Source organism: Zootoca vivipara, chromosome 9 (genome assembly GCF_963506605.1).
Source record: "Zootoca vivipara chromosome 9, rZooViv1.1, whole genome shotgun sequence".
NCBI classification, from domain to species: domain Eukaryota; kingdom Metazoa; phylum Chordata; class Lepidosauria; order Squamata; family Lacertidae; genus Zootoca; species Zootoca vivipara.
The window spans coordinates 23,655,039-23,676,857 of NC_083284.1; the positions used below are offsets into that span (position 1 = coordinate 23,655,039).

General features: G+C 44.4%; 1 protein-coding gene across 3 annotated transcripts; it reads left to right on the plus strand.

Annotated features, from left to right (window-relative positions):
- The first annotated feature begins 5,379 nt into the window (after positions 1 to 5,379).
- Positions 5,380 to 21,333, plus strand: LOC118083336 (cytochrome P450 2U1). 3 transcript variants are annotated; one of them, XM_035111581.2, is made up of 6 exons: positions 5,380 to 6,213; positions 12,720 to 13,355; positions 16,672 to 16,833; positions 17,940 to 18,107; positions 18,893 to 19,100; positions 19,420 to 21,333. In XM_035111581.2, the coding sequence occupies exons 1-5, from the start codon at positions 5,736 to 5,738 to the stop codon at positions 19,069 to 19,071; spliced, it is 1,623 nt and encodes a 540-aa protein (XP_034967472.2). In that variant the 5' UTR covers positions 5,380 to 5,735; the 3' UTR covers positions 19,072 to 19,100; positions 19,420 to 21,333. The 3 variants fall into 3 exon arrangements, 2 of the variants coding, with proteins under 2 accessions (XP_034967472.2, XP_060134477.1); XR_009558119.1 differs by having other exon boundaries at positions 5,381 to 6,213; positions 18,893 to 19,673; positions 19,742 to 21,332; XM_060278494.1 differs by having other exon boundaries at positions 5,381 to 6,213; positions 18,893 to 21,331.
- The last annotated feature ends 486 nt before the right edge of the window (positions 21,334 to 21,819 follow it).

The following is a 21,819-nucleotide window of genomic DNA, read 5'->3' on the forward strand; positions in this document are numbered from 1 at the left end:
TAAACACAGACTTACTTCCGAGTAAACATGGATAGGATTGGACTGCCTGCATTTCTTCAGCCCTGTACTCAATAGAGGTAAATCTGCAATCCGTGCACATTTACTTTGGGGTAAACCAAAATTTTAAAATCTTATCCCACCTTTAACAGGTTAATAGAGTTGGCTGTGTTCCTACTTACACATAAATAAATAAAAAGACTAGTTCCTTAAGTTGTGATCCTAAACACACAAGAGAGAGGCCACTGGGGGCTTTTTTTCTTTTTTTTTAAAGTTACTATTTCCTAGACAACTCAGTCCAGATAAGTGTGTTTGTTTAACTGATTCCATTTGTCTGCAAACAACTCTCGAAACATCTGTGTGTTTTTTAATCACCCAAATTGTGGCATTGTTTTCTTCCAGCAGTCATGAAGCTAAAGCAGCTCTATCTTGCCCACCCCATAGCAAAAAAGCAAAGCTGTTTTCATTTTTAAAAGTATCCTATGAAAAATACTTAGGTCTGCTCATTCTAATTATGGGCAAATGACATTTACAAAAGATGCACTAGCAAAATACTAGTTGTGCAAACTGCAAACTTGTACAGAAATAACACTTTGATACAATCATAAACTGCTCAGTAATTTTGAACCTTTACCAAGTGCAAGCATCCACTGTGAAAATCAATGGATGTGTTGCTCTTCTTAAAAGAGGAACATTGTCAGCAAATCATTGCATAATATAAAGCACCATCACACTGAAGATTAAAGACCGTCTCCTACTGCAGTAAAACAACAGTGCAAGTGTAGTTAATGCGGTGCCCTCCAGATGTTTGGGGCTAGAGCTCCCCGCAACCCCAGCCAACATGGCAGATTATCATGGGGTTGTAGTCCACAACATCTGTAGGTGGGGCAGTCCAACTTTTCATACCAAGTGGGCTACAAGAGTACTTTGACATGAAACATGCAGGCCACACACTACCTTGTCACACTGAGGCCAAAATTTGATGCTCCCTCCAGCCCTCACACTGCTTTCCTAAAGCTGGATAAGCTAGGTGCTGAGCTTTTGGAAGGAGGCACAAGGCTCTGGCAGGGTCCAAAAGTCTAGCACCTCACCCAGCTTTGGAAAGGCAGCATGAGGGCTGGGAGGTACGTCAAATGTTGCAGAGGACCGCAAAAAAGGCATCAAGGGCTACGTATTGGACCACCCTGATCTGAAGGGCACTGTGTTGGCTATCTCAGCAATAACCCTAGGCACTTCCCGTAACATAGTCTGTTTCTACACTATACACATGTTTTAAACATATTTGAGTATTTCCACTCAATAAGTCCTGTCTGCTGTAGACCTATTACGAAGCTATCACTGCTAAGACACAGTTATCAGCATTTGCACAAAACCACAAATTCATGATCCTTGGAGGAAAGCAGTACAGTTTTAGCTAATTTAAATATGTGTGGTAGATGTGCCTTTTTAGTCTTGGTCCTATCCGGACAGTAGCTTTGTGACGTTCTACTTGTAATATACAAAATGGGAGTAGAGGATATATCCTAGAAAAAAAGAGAAATATCTCTTTCAATCAAGTCCTTCATTCACAATAGTTAGCAGCATCAACTGATCAACATCGACCGATCAATTCTTGGCAGTCCTGCAGTCTAAAAGAGCAGGGTACAGGCTGGCCCTGACCTGTGCAGTGTTAAATGCAGTCAAACTGCACAATATCTTAATAAACTATGTGAGTGCGTGCAGATCCCAGAAGCAGGCACAGTATAAACACTTCTGTGTGGTAGAGAAAGAGAGAGCTGCGAAGAGCTGGCAGGTGTTGGTACAAACCTGTAACACTGCTTAAAGGTAGGGATTTTTTCAGCCAGAACTCACCAAAACTCAGTTCCAGCACCTCTCAGGTGGGCACCACTGCCATGATATGAGAACAAGGGAGGTGTTCATGATGATTTCAGGCACCTCTTTTTCTAGAGAAATAACACTACTTAAAGGCATATATTAGTGCTTTGCTATTACATTAAGAAATGGTGCCTTTTAAAAATCTCATTCTAATAGCATTGTATGCCTGTGCTGTGATTGATAAGTGATACAATGAGAGACATTATGGCAGGATTCTGATTTGGGTGACTGGCCTTATGCAGACGTTTGTCTTTCATTCATGAATCTGTTTCCCATAGATTTTCACAGCCTTTGAACTTATTTGCTCTGTAAATTGCAGACTTTATGTACACTTACCAGTATGTTTTGTGTGTAGTATGTTTTGTAATATTCGGAAAAACTTCGCTGCAAAACAATGCTATAAGAATAAAGTGCCTATTGAAAAAATGGTTGAGAACTGCATTTTGAAATGTGTTTATTTAAAAAGTATAGTCTTCCTTCATCACCTATTATTCTCTGGTCCCTACTGTAGTGTGCTTTTTTTTACATTAAAGTTAATTCTGCACAAGAATCCTTGCTTTCTGTAACCTGCTACATAATGCAGTACTTTATTTTGCATAACATGACCAGTGGCACATGGAAAGATGAAGGGAAGTACTTGCCTGAAGTCCTGGGTACTGAAAACACCACAATAATTCTAATGTTAGTAAATGTAGGTGAGGACTAAATGCTTGAAGTCTGCACCCAGGTGCAAGACTGCTTAGCAGTGTAAAAGTGCAGTTTGAATCAGTCTTTTGGCCAGGAATCGCCTTGGGAGAAGAACCATCATATAGTACAAAGGAAAGTAATGTGAAATAGACACAGTCACATTACCTTGTGCCAGTCAGCAGATGCCTGTGAGTCCCTCCTCCCATGAAGGGATGGTGAGCAGAGACGAAGGCCAGGTTTAGGATTTCATGTAAACTGGGATTGGGAGATTGCCAAGGTAAGGTGGGAGCATGGTGTTCACAGGAAGAAATAATAATAATAATAATAATAATAATAATAATAATAATAATAATAATAATAATAAAAATTTATTATTATCCCCAGCCACTCTGGGCGGCTTCCAACAAAATACTAAAATGCAATAGTCCTTCAGATATTAAAAGCTTCCCTAAACAGGGCTGCCTTCAGATGTCTCCTAAAAGTCTGGTAGTTGTTTTTTCCTTTGACATTTGGAGGGAGGGTGTTCCACAGGGCAGGTGCCACTACTGAGGAAGCCCTCTGCCTGGTTCCCTGTAACTTCACTTTTCGCAGTGAGGGAACTGCCAGAAGGCCCTTGGCGCTGGACCTCAGTGTCCAGGCAGAAAGATGGGGGTGAAGATACTCCTTCAGGTATACTGGACCGAAGCGGTGTCATTTTATCATTTTACGCTTAGGAGTTGTTTTCTGTAAGTGCTGCTGGGAAGGAGAAGGGGGAAGCAGGCAGAACTCCATGTGCAGACTCAAGGGCAGCAGACGTGCTGGCTGGCCCAGGTGCTACAGAGAGACACTCGGGGGGACAGCGCTTAGGATGCCTTTTAATCCAATGCTCTGCCACTGGGAAGGACAAGCCCTTCTTGGGATGCAAATGCTGCCAACGCTTTCTCCATCAAAACCAGGTTGTAAATATGTGTTTTTTAAAAAACGCATTCTTAAAAAGACTATGCCTCTTTCAGAGGAACAAAAACCCTGGTTAAGTGCCAAGACCCCTGAAAACTCTTGCTACCGCTCGGCAGGGATTGGAGTGGCCCTGTAATAGTATAATAGTATATTGTATATTGTAATAGTATATTGGATTGGAGTGGCCCTGTAATAGTATAATAGTATATTTTACTTTTACTTTCTTGGGTTCCATGATCACTGCAGATGGTGACAGCTGTCACGAAATTAAAAGACGCCTGCTTATTGGGAGAAAAGCAATGACAAACCTAGACAGCATCTTAAAAAGCAGAGACATCAGCTTGCCAACAAAGGTCCGTATAGTTAAAGCTATGGTTTTCCCAGTAGTGATGTATGGAAGTGACAGCTGGACCATAAAGAAGGCTGATCGCCGAAGAATTGATGCTTTTGAATTATGGTGCTGGAGGAGACTCTTGAGAGTCCCATGGACTGCAAGATCAAACCTATCCATTCTTAAGGAAATCAGCCCTGAGTGCTCACTGGAAGGACAGATCGTGAAGCTGAGGCTCCCATACTTTGGCCACCTCATGAGAAGAGAAGACTCCCTGGAAAAGACCCTGGCGTTGGGAAAGATGGAGGGCACAAGGAGAAGGGAACGACAGAGGATGAGATGGTTGGACAGTGTTCTCGAAGCTACAAACATGAGTTTGACCAAACTGCGGGAGGCAGTGGAAGACAGGAGTGCTTGGTGTGCTCTGGTCCATGGGGTCACGAAGAGTCGGACACGACTAAACGACTAAACAACAATGTAATAGTATAAATGGGATGGATAGATTAGGCACAATAAGACAGACTAAGGATCTGGTCAAGTTCACTGTGCATCTCAAAATTGTTTCAATCATTGTTGGACATGTGGAGCAAAATGGTTAATTCTATCCTGGTTGCCTCCTTGGTTTCTAAGGCTGATGATGAGTATGTTGTCAATAGTTTTGGTGACTTGTATTTATTGTCAAGGGCCTTTACTGTTCACATCACATAGTATAAATAAACTATCACAAAATTAAGTGTAGAGCATCCTTATTATCAACAATGTGTTATTCTACAGTGTGGTGTGTGTGCTGGTTTGTATATGTTAAATGACAAGAGTAGGGAGCGGCCATGAGGTGGAGTTAAGTTCAGAAGCAGGGCAGGGCGTGGGAAGGAGCCGAAAGGGCGTTTGAGAAACTTCAGTACACTTCCTTTGGGTTTGAAACCGCTGATTTCAGGTACCCCCTGGCAGAAACGGCTTGTTTTCTTTTGAGTAACAATAATAGCTCTGTAACACACAGAGTGGCCCTTTATGCATTGACTGCAAAAAATATCAGGAAAAAGCATTTAGATAAAATCCCTGTAAATTGTTGTGGTGACTGGGAGCTTTAATCTGAAATCAAGTTACTGTAGATTTAAGCTTGTTGATGTCTTTGGCATCTTCTCTCTCTTACATCATGGATGTCGCCTTATATTACCGGTATGAATGCATGTTCTGTATTATTTTATTAGTCCTATCGTCACAAGTTTAGTCAGTAGAACAATAAACTTACGAACTAGAAACTACTGCAGATGGGTGCAATACGGCATGGCAGCATCAAGGGACCGCGTCCTGAATCAACTAATAAAACTCCAATCCCACCCTGAGGGATATAAATGCATAAAATAACAAGAAGAAAACAATAAAACAATGTTTGCAGAATGCACCTGTCCTGCAATCAACATGGGTCTGAAAGAGGTCCCCCTCCTTTTCCGCTTTTCTCTTCGCCTTTGACCCCTTCGCTTTCTCCTTCCTTCCCTCCCTCCCTCCCTCCCTCCCTCCCTCCCTCAACTCTGCATGCAGCAGGCCGTTGCAAGTCGCCAGCGTCACTCAGCTTTTTGTGGCAATCTTTACGTTGGGGTTTTGGGCAGATATATATATATATATAGTATATAGATGAGTTGGGGTGGAGCGCAGCGGAGAGAGATAAGACCGGATGGTCAAAGCCAGGGAAGCCCTTTCCCTGGTGACGCAGCGCCCCGGGGGAGTTCTGTGCCGAGCTGGGCGTTCTGATTGCGCCTCCTCTCGCCCGCGGGCGGCCAACCAGAGGCGGAGGCGGAGGCGCCGGAGGAGGATGTAGCGGGAGCCGCGGAGGAAGACTCCAGGGGGCCGCAGAGCGCGCGCAAGGGAGGCTCCGCGTTGCGCACGGCTTCTGTCTGGCGAGCCCGCCCTGATGGAGGATCCCGTTAGCTCGGCGCTGCTGGCGGCCGCCGGGCTGCTGCTGGCGCTATGGTGGCTGCTGGGCCGCCGCCGGTCGCTGCAGGGGCTCCCGCCGGGTCCCAAGCCGTGGCCTTTGGTGGGCAACTTCGCCTTCGCCTTGGTGCCCAACCCGATGGTGCGCAAGCGGCTACTGGGTATCGACCGGCAGCAGCAGCAGCTCCCCAAAGGCGAAGGCGGCGCCGGGAGGGAGCAGCAGCAACAGCCCCCCAAGGGCGAAGGCGGAGGCGGCGCTCCCCGGCCCATGTCGGCCCATCTGGTACTCACCGCCCTGGCCAAGATCTACGGCAGCATCTTCAGCCTGTTCGTGGGCAGTCGGCCGCTCATCATGCTCAGCGACTTCGAGGCCGTGCGGGACGCCCTGGTCAACCAGGCCGAGGTCTTCAGCGACCGGCCCAGCGTGCCCCTCGTGGCCCTCATCTCCAAGAGGAAAGGTAAGGCAAAGAGGGTGGCGTGGGGAAGGGGTCAGATCCGCCAAGGGGCAGTTCGGCAGCCTTTCTCCAGGGTCATGGGTTCAGGGCCCACGTCAGGCAAAAGAAGCCTGCATTGCGGGGGGTGGGGCTAGATGACCCTTGGGGTCCCTTCTAACTTCCCAGTTCTCTGATTCTATGACTCCTGGCAGCTGCATACATTGGCCAGTGAAGCGGGATGCCAGCAGGTGAGTGTGGCACCTGTGGATGGGGTATATAACTTTAATAATAATAAGCACCCAAGAAGGAAGCCCTGTTATTGAGTGGCAGGCCCAGCTGCAGGGCTTCCTTGGAGTGCCAGGCCCCAGGCATGACAGTTGGGCCACATGCTGTGATGATGGGGTCAAGGAGGGAGTGAAAGACGTCTTTAATTGAGGGGCTTGATGAGAATATTTCTTAGGATTAACAGAGTGCTTTGCATATATTGTCATAAGCCAGATGTTCTTGGGCTTCAACTCCCATCACTCACTGCTGGGAGCTGTATTCTATAACATCTGGAGGGCACCAGGTTGGCAAAGGCTACTTGAAGCCGTGCAGCTAAGCTCCCTGAACATGGTGAGACATATTTCATAATACAGTCATACCTTGGTTTAAGTACACCTCGGTTTGAGTACTTTCAGTTTAAGTACTCCACTGACCCGTCTGGGACGGATTAATCCACTTTCCATTACTTTCAATGGGAAAGTTCGCTTCAGGTTAAGTACGCTTCAGGCTAAGTACGGACTTCCAGAACCAATTACACTCATACTTCGGGTTAAGTACGCCTCAGGTTGAGTACTCCACGGACCCGTCTGGAACGGATTGATCCACTTTCCATTACTTTCAGTGGGACAGTTCGCTTCAGGTTAAGTACTCCACGGACCGTCTGGAACGGATTAATCTACTTTCCATTATTTTCAGTGGGAAAGTTCGCTTCAGGTTAAGTACTCTTCAGGTTAAGTACAGACTTCCGGAACCAATTGTGTACTTAAACCGAGGTACCACTGTATTTCCACTGTGCTGCATGTAATCCTTCCAACAGCCCTCTAAGGTAGGCTAACATTATTGTTGGAGTGTGTTATTCTATGACTCCTGGAAGGAGTTGCGAGGAAAACCAGCAGACTTTCAAGACTGGATTACCACAATATGCTCTATGTTGGGCCTCCGTCAGACTTGATCCAGAAGCTGCAGTTAGTGCAGGATGTAGCAGCTCGATTGCTGACAGGAGTGAGACCTTGTGAGCACATAGCACCTGCACTCAGTGATCTGCACTAGTTGCCGGTATATAAGAATGTTGGAACTGTGATCATTCCTTTGCAGTTATTCAGGGGGCTGTAGAGTTCTAAAATGGAAGAGAGTGAGGAAGTGCCTGCTGATGTATGTAAAATATTCAGCAAAATACGAACCCTATAGATAGTTCTGATTTTACTCTGGCCATCGGTTGGCGATGCTCATATAAGTGGGAATTGCTGGCATCAATCCCTGTAAGCACTGGGGTTGCAAACGTTTTGAGCCCATTTGCAAACTGTCATGGGCATCCCACACAAAACACACACAACCAAGCACGCACTGTACCCTCTTCTCTGTTGGTAGTGAATCTTAGAATCCAAGAATTGTAGAGTTGAAAGGAACCCCAAGGGTCCAACCCCTTGCAATACGGGAATCTCAACTGCAGTGACCCATCCAGTTTGAAACCTTACCGGATCCTGCTTAGCTTTGCAAATGTGCTAGCGGGGTTTTTATTGCTGCAGCAATGAAGCTTAACAGGAGATAGCTCAGTACTTAACTTCTCAGATAGTTGGCAGTCCTTTATTAAGAGGAAGATAAGTTACTACACTAATGATAGAGGCCTCTGGCGATGCTGCTGGCTGCATCTTTTCTGCATTAACACATGTAGCTGTTTCCAGCACTTCTTTGCCAGCGACACCTGTGTGTTGAAAGCTGCAGACTGTTGTAGATGATTGCATATGCAGATTTTTCTGTTGCCTTTCAGATTTCCCATATAACCTGCTGCAAAGGGAAACCACAGGCACCTGTTATTGAATACTGCAGTATAATATGACCGTGGTGGGAGAGATATGTTTGTGAGGTCTATCCCTATTCAGGATTCTTCTTTTTTAACAAAGGTCACTTTGCCTTGTGATTCTGTGCTTGTTTTTAGCAGCTTCCCTGTCAGTCTAAAATAGTTGGAGAGGAGCACCAGATAACTAGGCAGTCTCCCAGTTCTGACCAAACAATTCACTTGGGCTTGTAAGAAGCGTTGCGGATAAATGTAGTTTCCAAATGCACTAACAGGGATTATTGTATAGTCAGCACACTCCCCCCCCCCCCCGATGTAGTCAGGAGTTGTAATTTCGACAGTCTTTGGAAGTTCCCCTCCAAAGTTTCTAGCAGGATGAATGTAGAGTTTGAAAATATTTAGGCAGTTCTTCAAACGGCTCAAATAAAGAGACAGTTTGCTCCTCGTCTGCATTCTGTTCCTTTATCCCTTGCTTGCCTTCTGTTGCCCATTTTCATAGTTTCTCCACTAATTTTGCAAAACAATAAATAAACATAAACTACCCCTAAAGTTCCAAATTAATATTGTGCAACTCTTTTGTATAATCATGTTGTTGTTGTTTAGTCGTTTAGTCGTGTCCGACTCTTCGTGACCCCATGGACCATAGCACGCCAGGCACTCCTGTCTTGCACTGCCTCCCGCAGTTTGGTCAAACTCATGTTCGTAGCTTCGAGAACACTGTCCAACCATCTTGTCCTCTGTCGTCCCCTTCTCCTTGTGCCCTCCATCTTTCCCAGCATCAAGGTCTTTTCCAAGGATTCTTCTCTTCTCATGAGGTGGCCAAAGTATTGGAGCCTCAGCTTCACGATCTGTCCTTCCAGGGAGCACTCAGGGCTGATTTCCTTAAGAATGGATAGGTTTGATCTTCTAGCAGTCCATGGGACTCTCAAGAGTCTCCTCCAGCACCATAATTCAAAAGCATCAATTCTTCGGCGATCAGCCTTCTTTATGGTCCAGCTCTCACTTCCATATATCACTACTGGGAAAACCATAGCTTTAACTATACGGACCTTTGTCGGCAAGGTGATGTCTCTGCTTTTTAAGATGCTGTCTAGGTTTGTCATTGCTTTTCTCCCAAGAAGCAGGCGTCTTTTAATTTCGTGACTGCTGTCACCATCTGCAGTGATCAAGGAGCCCAAGAAAGTAAAATCTCTCACTGCCTCCATTTCTTCCCCTTCTATTTGCCAGGAGGTGATGGGACCAGTGGCCATGATCTTGGTTATAATCATACATGTCCGAATTTGGTTCTCCTGGGCAAAGAATAACAGTCTTCTGAAACATAGTCAATTCTTGGTTGTGCAAGTCCAAAAACCAGCAGTTCTGCCTTCTCAGGTAGCCCAACATCTAGCCCAGGCATCCCCAAACTTCGACCCTCCAGATGTTTTGGACTACAGTTCCCATCATCCCTGACCACTGGTCCTCTTATCTAGGGATCATGGGAGTTGTAGGCCAAAGCATCTGGAGGGCCGCAGTTTGGGGATGCCTGCTCTAGCCTGTTAAGCACTATAGCAGCTTCCAGAGATTTGTACAAGGAGTAAAGGATTTAGAGTAGCTCTCAGTTGCTACTTCGTAAAACAAAACTGCAAAGCTAACATGACTAGAAGCGTTTGCCTTTTAACATGGGATATATTCCTCTTGTCACCAGGACATTTATACTAAGGAAATTTTACACTTGGAGGTTTTTGAGCAGAGGTTGGATCATGGATGCTTTAGCTGAGATTCCTGCATTGTAGGGGGTTGGACTAGATGACCCTGGGAGTCCCTTCCAACTCCAAAATTCTATGATTCTGTGAAATTGCAGATAAGTACCGCTCCAGCAGGAAGGTAAACGGCGTTTCCGTGTGCTGCTCTGGTTCGCCAGAAGCGGCTTAGTCATGCTGGCCACATGACTCGGAAGCTCCCTCGGCCAGTAAAGCGAGATGAGCGCCGCAACCCCAGAGTCATCCGTGACTGGAACCAATGAAACTACCTTTACATTATTACTTTGAAGTAAGCAGAATGTGATTCTAGCATGTGTCTTTAATTAAGGGCCTTATCTAATTTAAAAGGCCTTCTCCCATTGCCACCCTGCTCCCTTCTGATTGGAGGGATAGTATTGGGAAGGGCTCTGAGGAAGGCAGGTTGATGTGGGAGATGGTGTTCCTTCAAAAGTCCAGGTCTCAAGCTGTATAGGGCTTTGTACTAGGGTTCCATATATTAGTGAAGATAAAGTACAGAAATGAATTATATTTTGTGTATATTAAGCAAAGTTGCATATAAACATAGGTATAAAAGGATAAATTTGTGCTAATATGCTGGTGGATTTTCATGGGGGCTTTTTTAAAATAAATAAATAAATAAAAACTGCAAACTGATGTGGAAATGTGGAGAACTGAATTGAAGACTGGAAAAATGAGAAACCGGGAGAAGCTGAAATTGGCAGATTAACCCATACCTAATCATAAATACCTCTTCAGCAGCTTACTGATAAAGTGGTCGGTGTGGTGTAATGAGACCCCTTGTGGCAATGTCAGCTGGGGCAACCAAATTCATACCTTTGCTTGGTCTCAAAGCCAATTGAGCAAATTGGTGATATCTTGGCAACAGTGCAACTACAGTTTCATTACAAGTATAAATGTCCTTTGCAGGGTGAAGATATGGCACCCTGATAACTTGTTATAAAGGCTGTGTGTAAATAATACGGTACGGTTATGCAAGTTTGGACTTGAACATTGTAGTCAGAGCTTGCCCAATCCACAGTCACTTTGCACCCTCAATGCATCCTTGGACCCTGATCCTGCTTCTTGCTTGCCTAGATGGAGGATGAATTATGTTCCAATGTACGTGTCTGAACCCACATGTGTGTCCAACGCTCACATGTACACACTCCAAAGAGCTTTAGGGTCTTTTGCTAGAGTTAAGGTGTGTGTTTGTCTTGAATGTGTGTTTACCCTTCACTTTCTGCCCACAAGAAGCTCTTGCATAAAATAAATAAAGAAAAGCTAGTTTATTACATGAAATGAAAGGGACGGAATATAAATGCTGCTTGAGACAGCAAAATTGCAATTTAAGCAGGCAGCAAACCCTACAGTACAATCACATCTGGATCTAGAATGAAGGAATCTCAAAAGCCTACTGAAAGTGAGCGTGGCAATTTTGCTGCAGAACCCATACTACTAGCAAGGCAAGAAATGGAAGGGGATACCAGTCCTGTAGTGAAGCATAGCGCCAGGCTGGTCCTTGAGAGCATAGAGTGAAAAAAGGGGTCCATGTTGGGGCTTTGAGAACTAACCAACCATTGAAAATCTAGGGCTTAAGTACTATTTTCAGCCAATGTATTCTAATGGAGAAGGGAAGGGGGTCTTTGAGATGAGCAGTTTTTATAATTCCAATAACTCTGGTTGTTCTGTTGTCTCTTCCTATAATTTTCTATTTTCCATTTTGTATTTTTTCTGCTTAATTGAATATAATCCTAGTGAGCAATGACTAAACTGGTTATCCTTGTTTGTTTCTTGTCTTGCTATTATCTTGTTATTGCCTAGGTGGGAACCATTTTTTAACTGGAGTTGTTTAAATTTTGCTGGTAACTAGATGCAATTAACAACAACAACAACAACATGTGGTTATCATTACACAAAGTATTAGAATCACATAATCATTGAACTGGAAGATACTCAGAGTATCATCTTCTCCATCCTCCTGCTGCACATTGGGAAAAAGATTCCTGCATTGCAGAGGGTTAGACTAGATGACCCTCGTGGTTCCATCCAACTCTGCAATTCTACAATGCTATGATTCGATGAACTTTTTCATAAACCACTCTGAGGTTTTGTGTGGTTTTGTGTTGTTGTTTTTTACAATCAAGCGGTGTGTAAATATTATGAAATAGGTAAAGATAAAGGACCCCTGGATGTCCAGTCAAAGGCGACTATGGCTTGCGGTGCTCATCTCGCTTTCAGGCCGAGGGAGCCGGCGTTAGTCCACAGACAGCTTTCCGGGCCATGTGGCCAGCAGTACTAAACTGGTTCTGGTACAACAGGACACCGCAACTAGTGCCAGAGCGCATGGAAATGCCATTTACTTTCCCTATTTATCTACTTGCACTGGCGTGCTTTTGAACTGCTAGGTTGGCAGAAGCTGGGACAGAGCAACAGGAGCTCACCCTGTCGTGCAGAGTCAAACTTCCGACTTTCGATCAGCAAGCCCAAGAGGCTAAGTAGTTTAGACCATAGCGCCACCCGCGTCCCGTGAAATGAAATGAAAACTGAGGAGAACCCAGGATTTTCTGCTTGGTGTTTCCTGCTTGGCAGGGGGTTGGACTGGATGGCCCTTGTGGTCTCTTCCAACTCTACAATTCTGTGATTCCTGTAGTTCGAAGCTTCAAGGTATCTTACAAACAAAACTGAAAACTCTGTTCTCAATTCCAATGTTTTCCCCCTTTCTTTTCCTCCAGGTGTGGTGTTTGCCCCTTACGGCCCGGTGTGGAAGAAACAGAGGAAGTTCTCCCATTCAACCCTCCGTCACTTTGGATTAGGAAAGCACAGCTTGGAGCCTAAAATAATCGAAGAATTCAAGTATGTGAAAGCAGAGATCTTGAAGCACGGGGACAAGAAGTTCAACCCCTTCCCCATAATCGGCAACGCCGTGTCAAACGTCATCTGCTCGATGGCGTTTGGCAGGCGCTTTGACTATGACGATGCCAGCTTCAAGACCATGCTGAAGCTGATGTCTCGTGGTCTGGAGATAAGCCTGAACAGTCACATGATTCTGGTCAACATCTGCCCTTGGCTCTACTACCTCCCAATCTATCCTTTCCGAGTGCTCAGGCAGATTGAGCTGGATATCACGGCCTTCCTGAAGACTATTATCACACAGCACCGGGAAACCCTCGATAGCCAGAATCCCCGAGACTTCATCGACATGTACCTCCTTCATGCAGATGAGGAAAGGAAGATAGACAGCGAGAGCAGCTTCACTGAAGACTACCTGTTTTTTATTATTGCGGACCTTTTCATCGCAGGCACGGACACAACATCCAATACCCTTCTCTGGAGTCTGCTTTACATGTCGCTTCACCCACAGGAACAAAGTAAATGTCATCCTTTCTCCAGTGGCTGATTCTTAATTGGGTTTGCTCTTATTATCCAAGCTATCCATTTGGGGGTTTTTTTCCCACAGCATTGCTGAGAAGAACGGGGTGTATAATATGGCCGTAGCTGCACCCTTCTGATCGAATCTTGCACGGAAAACAGTCACCCACTGCCTCCAACAGTGAACACCATACCTGCCAACCTGCCAAGTTCCTCTCTGAAAAATAAGGGACCGGACCGGAAGTAGCAGACCGGAAGTAGCGCTGCCGCCATTTTGGAACTGGGCGGAGCATGCTCAGAAGCTACTTTTGATGCTGCTCTGCCCTGTTCCAAAATGGCCACCGCACCAGAAGTCGCGCTGCAGCCATTTTGGAACTGGGCAGAGCAGCATCAAAAGTCACTTCTGAGCATGCTCCGCCCAGTTCCAAAATGGCCACCGCGCCAGAATAAACCGGGGAAAAACAAAAAAATCCAGTTTTTTTCGGCTGGGGACAGCTGGAAAAACGGGGGTTTCCCGGGGAAAACGGGAGACGGCAGCTATGGTGAACACAGTACTTTGGTGCTGACAGGCTATCCATGGGTACTAGTCAAAATGATGTCTCCTTCTCTAGGCACACACATACCAACACCCAGGGCTGCCGCCCCTGTTGCTCACTCTGCTTGCCAACCACACCTCCTCACCAACCCCTTTGCCAACTCCCTTCCCCCACGCATGGGTGACCAAACCCCCTTGCTTTAGACTTCGCCCACGTCCCCCCACAGCTTGCCCCAATCCTTGCTCCCTTTTAAAGGAGGGTCGGAGGCGTTTCAGAGAGTGGTTCAGCAGACTCCTCTCTGAAGCATCTGTCCCCCTCTGTTATGTCTTGCTGCGACCATGTTTAATAGAGGGCACCTCCCACCCTCCTTCAAGCAGCGTGCCTTGGCCAGTGGCCACCCATGCTGCTCGCTCGCCTGCCTGCTATTCTCTCATGCTACAGTGTAAAGACAGCTATCTATTTTTATCTATCTATCTACGAGGCAGTATATACCTCTGAATTGTAGTAGTTGATGGAGGGAGCGATTGTTCTCAGGTCTTCCTTTGGGGCTTCTTTCCATAGGCATCTGGTTGGCCATTGGGGGAATAAGGTCCTGAACTAAACGAGCCTCTGGTTGGATCCAAGAGGAATCTTGCTATGTTCTTATAGGAACCCAAAACAGGGTCACTGAGGAAAAAGCAGGTAGATATGGGCATGCTTTTGTGAATCCTGAGGTATGCAAAGAGACAAAAAGCAAACTTCAAAATGAGAACTCCCCCACCCACTCACCCCTAAGGTTCAATGATTACTGGACAGAGAATAATTGAATTGCAGAGTTTGAAGCAACCCCCAGTGGTCCTCTAGTTCAACCCATGCAACGCAGGAATTTCAGCCAAAGCATCCATGACAGATGGCAATCCAAACTCTGCTTAAAATCCTCCAAGGAAGGGTCCACCACCTTCCGAGGGATACTGTTCAGCTCTTCCCACTGGAAAGTTCTTCCTAACATTTAGTTGGAATTTCATTTTTTGTAACTTGAATCGATTGGTTTGGGTTATACCCTCCAAAGCAGGAGAAAACAAGCTTGCTCCATCCTCCATGTGACAGATATTTGAAGATGGCCATCGTATCTCCTCTTTCCCAGGCTAAACATTCCCAACTCCCTCAACCATTCCTGATAAGGCTTGGTTTCTTGATATGTGCATTATTTTCCAGGGAGCATGGAATTTTGAGCTGGGAAGTTATGGCCTTTGAGATATTGTTGGACTCTTAACTCCCATCAGCCTCAGCCAGCATGGCCAATGATCAGGGATGTTGGGAGTTGTAGCTGCAGGCAGAATTAGTGTTTCTGTGTTTTAATACATTTCTTCTCCTCTGCCACAACACTCTCTAACCCCCTCCCCCATTCTATAAAAAAACCCAACAGTTTCAAGTAGATGGATGCAGATGGGCTTAATTTTAATAAGTTATTATACATACAGAGCCTAGATTTTCTTATTACAGGGTTTGTGTGTCTCATGGGGCAAAGACCTAGAGTATCCTTAGTGTCGGGTTATATTAAATAATAGTTGATTATATTAAAAGTGTAAAGTTGGTTTTAATGGTTTTTAATATATTCCAGCTTTTATTCATTCTCTTTCCATCCCATAGCCATTTCGATCTCTAAATCACATAGCTGTGATGAGCAGCTAAAATCAGTCAATTTTACTGCTTGGAGTACATTTAATGCTTTCTGTTTCCCAAAAGTTGATTCTCTTAGTTTCTTCCAGAAAACAGACAGCTGCATTTTGAGTGTTTGTTAGATGCGTAGTGGCATGAATGTCAAGAGATGATGGTGTGATGGCAGTCTGTGGTACAAAAGCTCTCTGAAAGATGTTAACATGACCTTCACTGTTAAGTCCTTTTCTAATCTTACCTAATTCAGATAGAGTTCCATTTTTTGTACCGTGGCTAAAGTCGCTTCCAGACAATCTGTTTATTGAGCATCCCTTCTGTTTAGTTCGGGCAAAGTTTGGGGGGATGTTAGGTAACATTGGCTACTTATTGAACATTTGTTCTGCTTTGTGTGCAGAGTAGCTGATCTTGTGTCAAGCTGTTTCCATCCCACACTTTCCAGTGCATTTCCCTATCGCTTTCCTTATTGCAAAAAGCCTGATTGTATGTGTGCAAGAGCCCAGCAAACTTTTACTGCACAGCCTGGATTTGCTAGCATTATATGATTAAATCCCACCTGAAAATAGCAAAAATGTGGAAGTGCCCTTAAGTCAAGTATTTTTAGGATCACAGCAGTAATACTTCTGATTGTAGACACTGGAGGGCAGTGTTTGACATGCAGTTGGTGTTTAATTTGTCAAGAGAGACAGGTCTGAGTGTAATCTCTCTCTCCTTTTTTGCAGCCTTGCTCGCTAATCCCAGAAGCACATGATGCCATTATAGAAACCCAATGTAAAGTAACTAAATTGCATAAAGCCCATTTAGCTAGGGTTGCCTAATTTGAAGAGCAAAAAGGTGGATGCTATGGCGACTCTCAAATACCCTTACTATGTGTAGGCTATAGAAGCTGTGATATATTGCTGAAAGGGGCAGGGGAAGAGAAGAGGAAAGCCTTCAACCACCAGCTATGTCTATGTTTCATCCAGAAAGTATAGCCAGAGACATTTTGGCAAATTTAACAAAATCCACCTGGACAGAAATTTTACCCCTGAAAAAGAGGACGCGTCCTGGAAAAAGAGGACCCATGGCAACCCTAATTTAGCCATTTAGTCCCAGTGCTCATCTTGCTGTCTCTTGTTTTGCACAGAAAAGGTCCAGGAAGAAATTGAGTTGGTCATTGGGCGCAATAGGCCCCCTACCCTTGCGGACAAGGCACGCATGCCCTTCACAGAAGCAACCATCATGGAAGTTCAAAGGATGACGGTGGTTGTCCCTCTTTCGATTCCTCGAATGGCCTCAGAAACTACAGGTAAGCGTTTTTGGTGGGCTGCTGCTCTCGCTCACATTTCGGTACGAGTTCATTTAGCCAAAAGCTGATTTCCACATTGGAGAAGGAGAAGAAGTTGGGTTTGGATTTTATATCCCGCTTTATCACTACCCTAAGGAGTCTCAAAGCGGCTAACCTTCTCCTTTCCCTTCCTCCCCCACAACAAACACTCTGTGAGGTGAGTGAGGCTGAGAGACTTCAAAGAAGTGTGACTAACCCAAGCTCACCCAGCAGCTGCATGTGGAGGAGCGGAGACGCGAACCTGTTTCCCCAGATTACGAGACTACCGCTCTTAACCACTGGCTCCACACTGGAGAGAAACAAGGAAGGCTGAAATTTGAACAGGCTTTCTTATACTAGGTCTAGCCTATCAGGTCTTTTGGTCTGTCCTAGGTTGGCAGCAGCTTTCCAGGGTTGCCAGGGACAGGAGAGTCTGGAGTTTTACAGGCAAATTGCCCATTATCACATATTTATCAGCTTTATAGAGCAATACCAGAGCTGAAGTGAGAACAGACTGTGGTCAGACTTAAGTGCTTGAACTGTTGTGCACCTCCAGGCATTGCGCATGTAGTAGATACTTCATTAATGAGCTGCTTTTGCAGCTCAGGGCTGATTTTCAGCTGCTGTAAACTTCGGCATGGACTTTGCAGTGTTGCTTCACGGGGTGTGCTGCTCCTTAGGGTCAGATGGTATCTGTTAGCAGCTGACAAACTTAAAGCAAGCAACCCCTGTGTTTACAAAGTGCTGTGATAACAAAGGGGCTGTGTTTATGGCAAACTTTTCGTTTTCTGTGCCCTTGGTGAGGGTTTTATTTGCCCCTTCCCGCTCCTAGAGAAGTCCACAATACCATTTTAATGGCACGTAGGAATACACAAACATCCATTCTCACAGTCACGAAGCAACACTTTCCCACAAACTCTTGCTTGCAGTAAAGAAAAAAAAAAGAACAAAACCCCCAACCAACCCAAACACAAGCATTTTATGTTCCTTTGATTAATATATCTGTGTGTAAAATCTTTCCATAAGGGTATTGTCATTTATTAATTTGTGTGCCTCTCTGGTTGTGTATATGTTGTTGTTGTTTTAAGTGCTCCAGGGCTACACTATCCCAAAGGGCAGTGTAATCATTCCAAACTTGTGGTCCGTGCACCGAGATCCCAACATATGGGAGAATCCGGATGATTTCCACCCAGCAAGGTTTCTGGATGAAAATGGCCAGCTCATCAAAAAAGAAACATTTATTCCCTTTGGAATTGGTAATTTAACTCTGTTTGGTGTGTGTAGGGAGCGACAGGGGAGGGGGACAGGATTTGGGGACACCATCTCTTGATAATAGGACATTTTTAAAGCAGTGTACATTAAGTATTGTATGTTCGGCATTTATGAAGGCCAGGAAAATGCTTGCTGGCCTCTCTCCTATTTATTTTTACTTTATTTTATTAGGATTTATATACTGCCCTTCATCATAAGATCTCAGAGCAGTTCGCAGTCTATTATAGTCTATTACAGGGGAGGACAGGCTTCAGGCTTTGTTTTACTAAAACTCCAAGGTTTAAGTGGTTCAGAAGTTAAAGAACAGGATTTACCTCTGAGCACATTCTAATTCTAGGAATTTTCTTTCAGTACCAGAACTGAACGGAGCTCATAGTCATTTCACGCAATAGTCTGCTCCTCCTGCTGCTTTCTTCATTTCAGCAGCCTAATTTAGTTGGGAAGTTGTTTTTTGTTGCTCTTGTTGGAAACCCTTCCCAGTCTAATTCAAGTCACCCAGAGATCAACAGGGAAATTCTGAGCTACTTTCTGCCCATCTCTGGTTTATTAAGTTATATGAAGCTGTCTTATATAGGACAGGACCCAGCAAAACCAGTTTAGTCTGAATAAAGTTTAGTGAATAAAGAGGATTATTTTATACCATTTCTATTCAGGGGTCTTTGTGCTTAGTAAATTTGGAATGGCCTTAATGGATTTATAAAAGCCTGGTTATTTAAACTGTGAAGTCCCCCCCTTTTATCTCTCTAACCCACTTTGCTTTCCTTTTCAGGAAAACGTGTGTGCATGGGAGAACAACTTGCCAAGATGGAGCTGTTCTTGATGTTTGTCAGCCTCCTGCAAAATTTCACATTTCAATTTCCCGAAGACATGGAGAAGCCATCAATGGCAGGAAGATTTGGCCTGACTTTAGCTCCATTTCCATTCAACATAATTGCCTTAAAGAGATGAAGGAACCTCGTTCAAGAACACTGCATGAAGTTTGTATTACTCTTACGGAAATCCAGGGCTATATTTGAAATGCACTTCAGTAACAAAATCGCCAACCCTGAGCAGGGATAGGAACCCTGCAGCCCACAGGGTACCCACAGGCTCATAAAGCACTTTCCCCATAGCCTGTGGGCTCTTCCATTAAATGTGTTGAAACTTTCTGAATGCGGAAAAGGAATAAAAGTTTCTAGTCCTCAAAGTTGTCGGATGGCAGGTGACAACTGGTGCAGAGACTGTTAATGGAAGTGTCAGGCATTGAGTGGCTTTTTATATTAGTTTTACATGCAACAGTGGGTATCTCTTATACAGGAGTCGTGACATCCTTTAAAATGGGCGCATTGAAGGTACAGAGAGATGTGTAATAAAAACAGGATTTGCTGTGGTTTTTGCTCCTGTGGGGTGAGTCTGACTTCTATCCGCCTTCACTGTGAAAAGAGCAGCCTTACGTACTCCTGATTCAAGTCTTCAGGGTTGCCTTTCCCTCATGTTTCAGACGGATTGACTGCTTTTCTTTCTTTCTTTTTAACTTTCAAAGCATTGAGTGTGCATTTGTTCCATTAAATGTGCATTTCATCCCCTATAATACTAAAACCATGGAAGCATTTCTGAAGTGTTGAAAACTCTCGCGGAGGCGGGTTAGTGATGTCACCATTCCGGACAATCAGTGCTGTGCACAGCTGCTTTCTAAGAACATAAAGAAGAGCCTGCTGGCCCATCTAGTCCAGCATCCTGTTCTCACAGGGGTCTGTAGGAAACCAGCAAGCAGGATTTGAGCAGAAGAGCTCTCACCTCTCCTGTGGTTTCCAGCAACTGGTATTCAGAAGCATTGCTGCCTTCAACCATGCAGAATCTCTTTCCTCTTAGTCCAAGGAGGGAGAAGATCACTTCCACAGGAGGCTCACAGCTCAAATTATATATACATCTGTAGGTACACACGGTTTGTCTCTTGGTAGCTCTGTTTATTCCTGTAATGGGGATATGAAGACACAAATGTTAATGCATGGATCCACACACAACAGGAACATTTTGTGTGCGTGGTTAGCATGAATTTAGGCAATTGCATCCCTTCACTGTGCTATCTGTGTGCATCTGAATTACGGTAATTTTAAATAAGGGCCATGTAGGAAGATGGCAGGCACACAACTGTTCCCCCAGACATATGCATGTATGGTAATAATACATGCATATCCTGGGAAGTAAAGCCATACTGCCAAAGCCTTGGGCTGGCCTTTTTGGCAGGTGATAAGCTGCTTTGATATTATCATGGAGTTCATTTCCAATTCATTACCATGTAAAGGAAGTAGTGACTTGAGACAAATGGGGGAGGAGCTTATGAATCAACACTGTGCAGGTATGAGCTACAGAAAGCCTGAAGTGCAGAGAAACCTTTAGGGAAGGTGACTCGGACTCCTTGGGCCATTCTTAGTTAACTGGAAACTTCAATGGAAAAACTAAAATTGCACTGCTAATTTTCAGCTGACTACTGTTAAACAGCCAGAGTGTGGCAGGGGCGATATGGCTGGCAATGCAACTGATTCTTTGTATGGCATGTAAGGCCTCTTGTAATAAGGCAGCCTTTTTAATGAAGCACTTTATAATTTTGTCAGGATTCAAAGATCTGTATTTCTATATTTTAGTAGGTGTTAAGAGCCTCATGAATGATAATATATATTACATGGATTGCCTATATCTTGCTGATGTTTACCTGGCCTGCTTTATTTCTTCCCCTTCCCCCATGAAAAACAAAACAAAACGAATGCCTTGTTTAGAATTTTAGTATGGAATAGATCATTGCTGTTAGAAACTAGCATTTGAGATCATTGCTGACTATTTTTTAAAGGTGCCTATCTTTCTAAATACAGCCTGAGATCTGTTTCTCAGTATGAATCTTTATCTAAATAAACCTTTTTATTTTAAAAAGCAATACTGTCTGGAAGCCGATTTTGCTTTTTAAACAGATATTTTGAACATCGATTGTTAGCTGGTTTCTTATTGGTCCCTCATCTACAGTACATTTTGAGTGATTACTGTAAGTTTATGTAGCCGAAACAATACCATCACTGCACAGAAGGGGAGTTATAGAAGGCTTAGAGAAACCCTGAGATTTGCAGATGTACAAAAAAATAGAGGGAGGACTCTGTTTTTGAAACTGGTGAGTGAATATACTTTTTTTTCCCAGGAGGAATGCAATGGCGATGTGGAAAGGAAGGCATGCTAGGGGTCTCTTAACAAATAATTCTGTTCCAATGATTCTTTCTAGGAAACCACAAACTGTTTACAAAGTGCTACAAAACAGATATGCCTTCAAATTATTTCTAAATCAACCATATAATTTTAAATATACTGTATGAGCTGCTGAGCTGGATCATCTGTTGCTGCAGTGACTGGCTGGAAAAGTTGCACCCTAGCATAGGAACACAGGAAGTTGTCTTGTACCGACTTTTGCTCCATCTAGCTCAGTATTGTCTACACTAGTGGGCAGCAGCCTTCGAAAGGTTCTCTCCCTGCTCTTCTAGGAGATCCTGGGGGCTGGGACCTTAAGCACTCAAAGCAGATGCTCTACCACTGAGCTGTGACTCTTCCCATAATTTAGGGTACCTCACATGACAGTAAGTCCCAAATGTCATAGCAGACTTACTTAGCAGCTGGGATCTTGGGGTGAATGGCAGGTAATAAATTTTAATAATAATAGACAACTGGATCATCTGG

Coding starts and splice junctions, on each gene's coding strand:
- LOC118083336 (XM_035111581.2), top strand. CDS start 5,736: ATGGAGGATCCCGTTAGCTCGGCGCTGCTGGCGGCCGCCGGGCTGCTG. Junction 6,214..12,719: donor CCTCATCTCCAAGAGGAAAG/GTAAGGCAAAGA, acceptor CTTTTCCTCCAG/GTGTGGTGTTTGCCCCTTAC. Junction 18,108..18,892: donor ATTTATTCCCTTTGGAATTG/GTAATTTAACTC, acceptor TTTCCTTTTCAG/GAAAACGTGTGTGCATGGGA.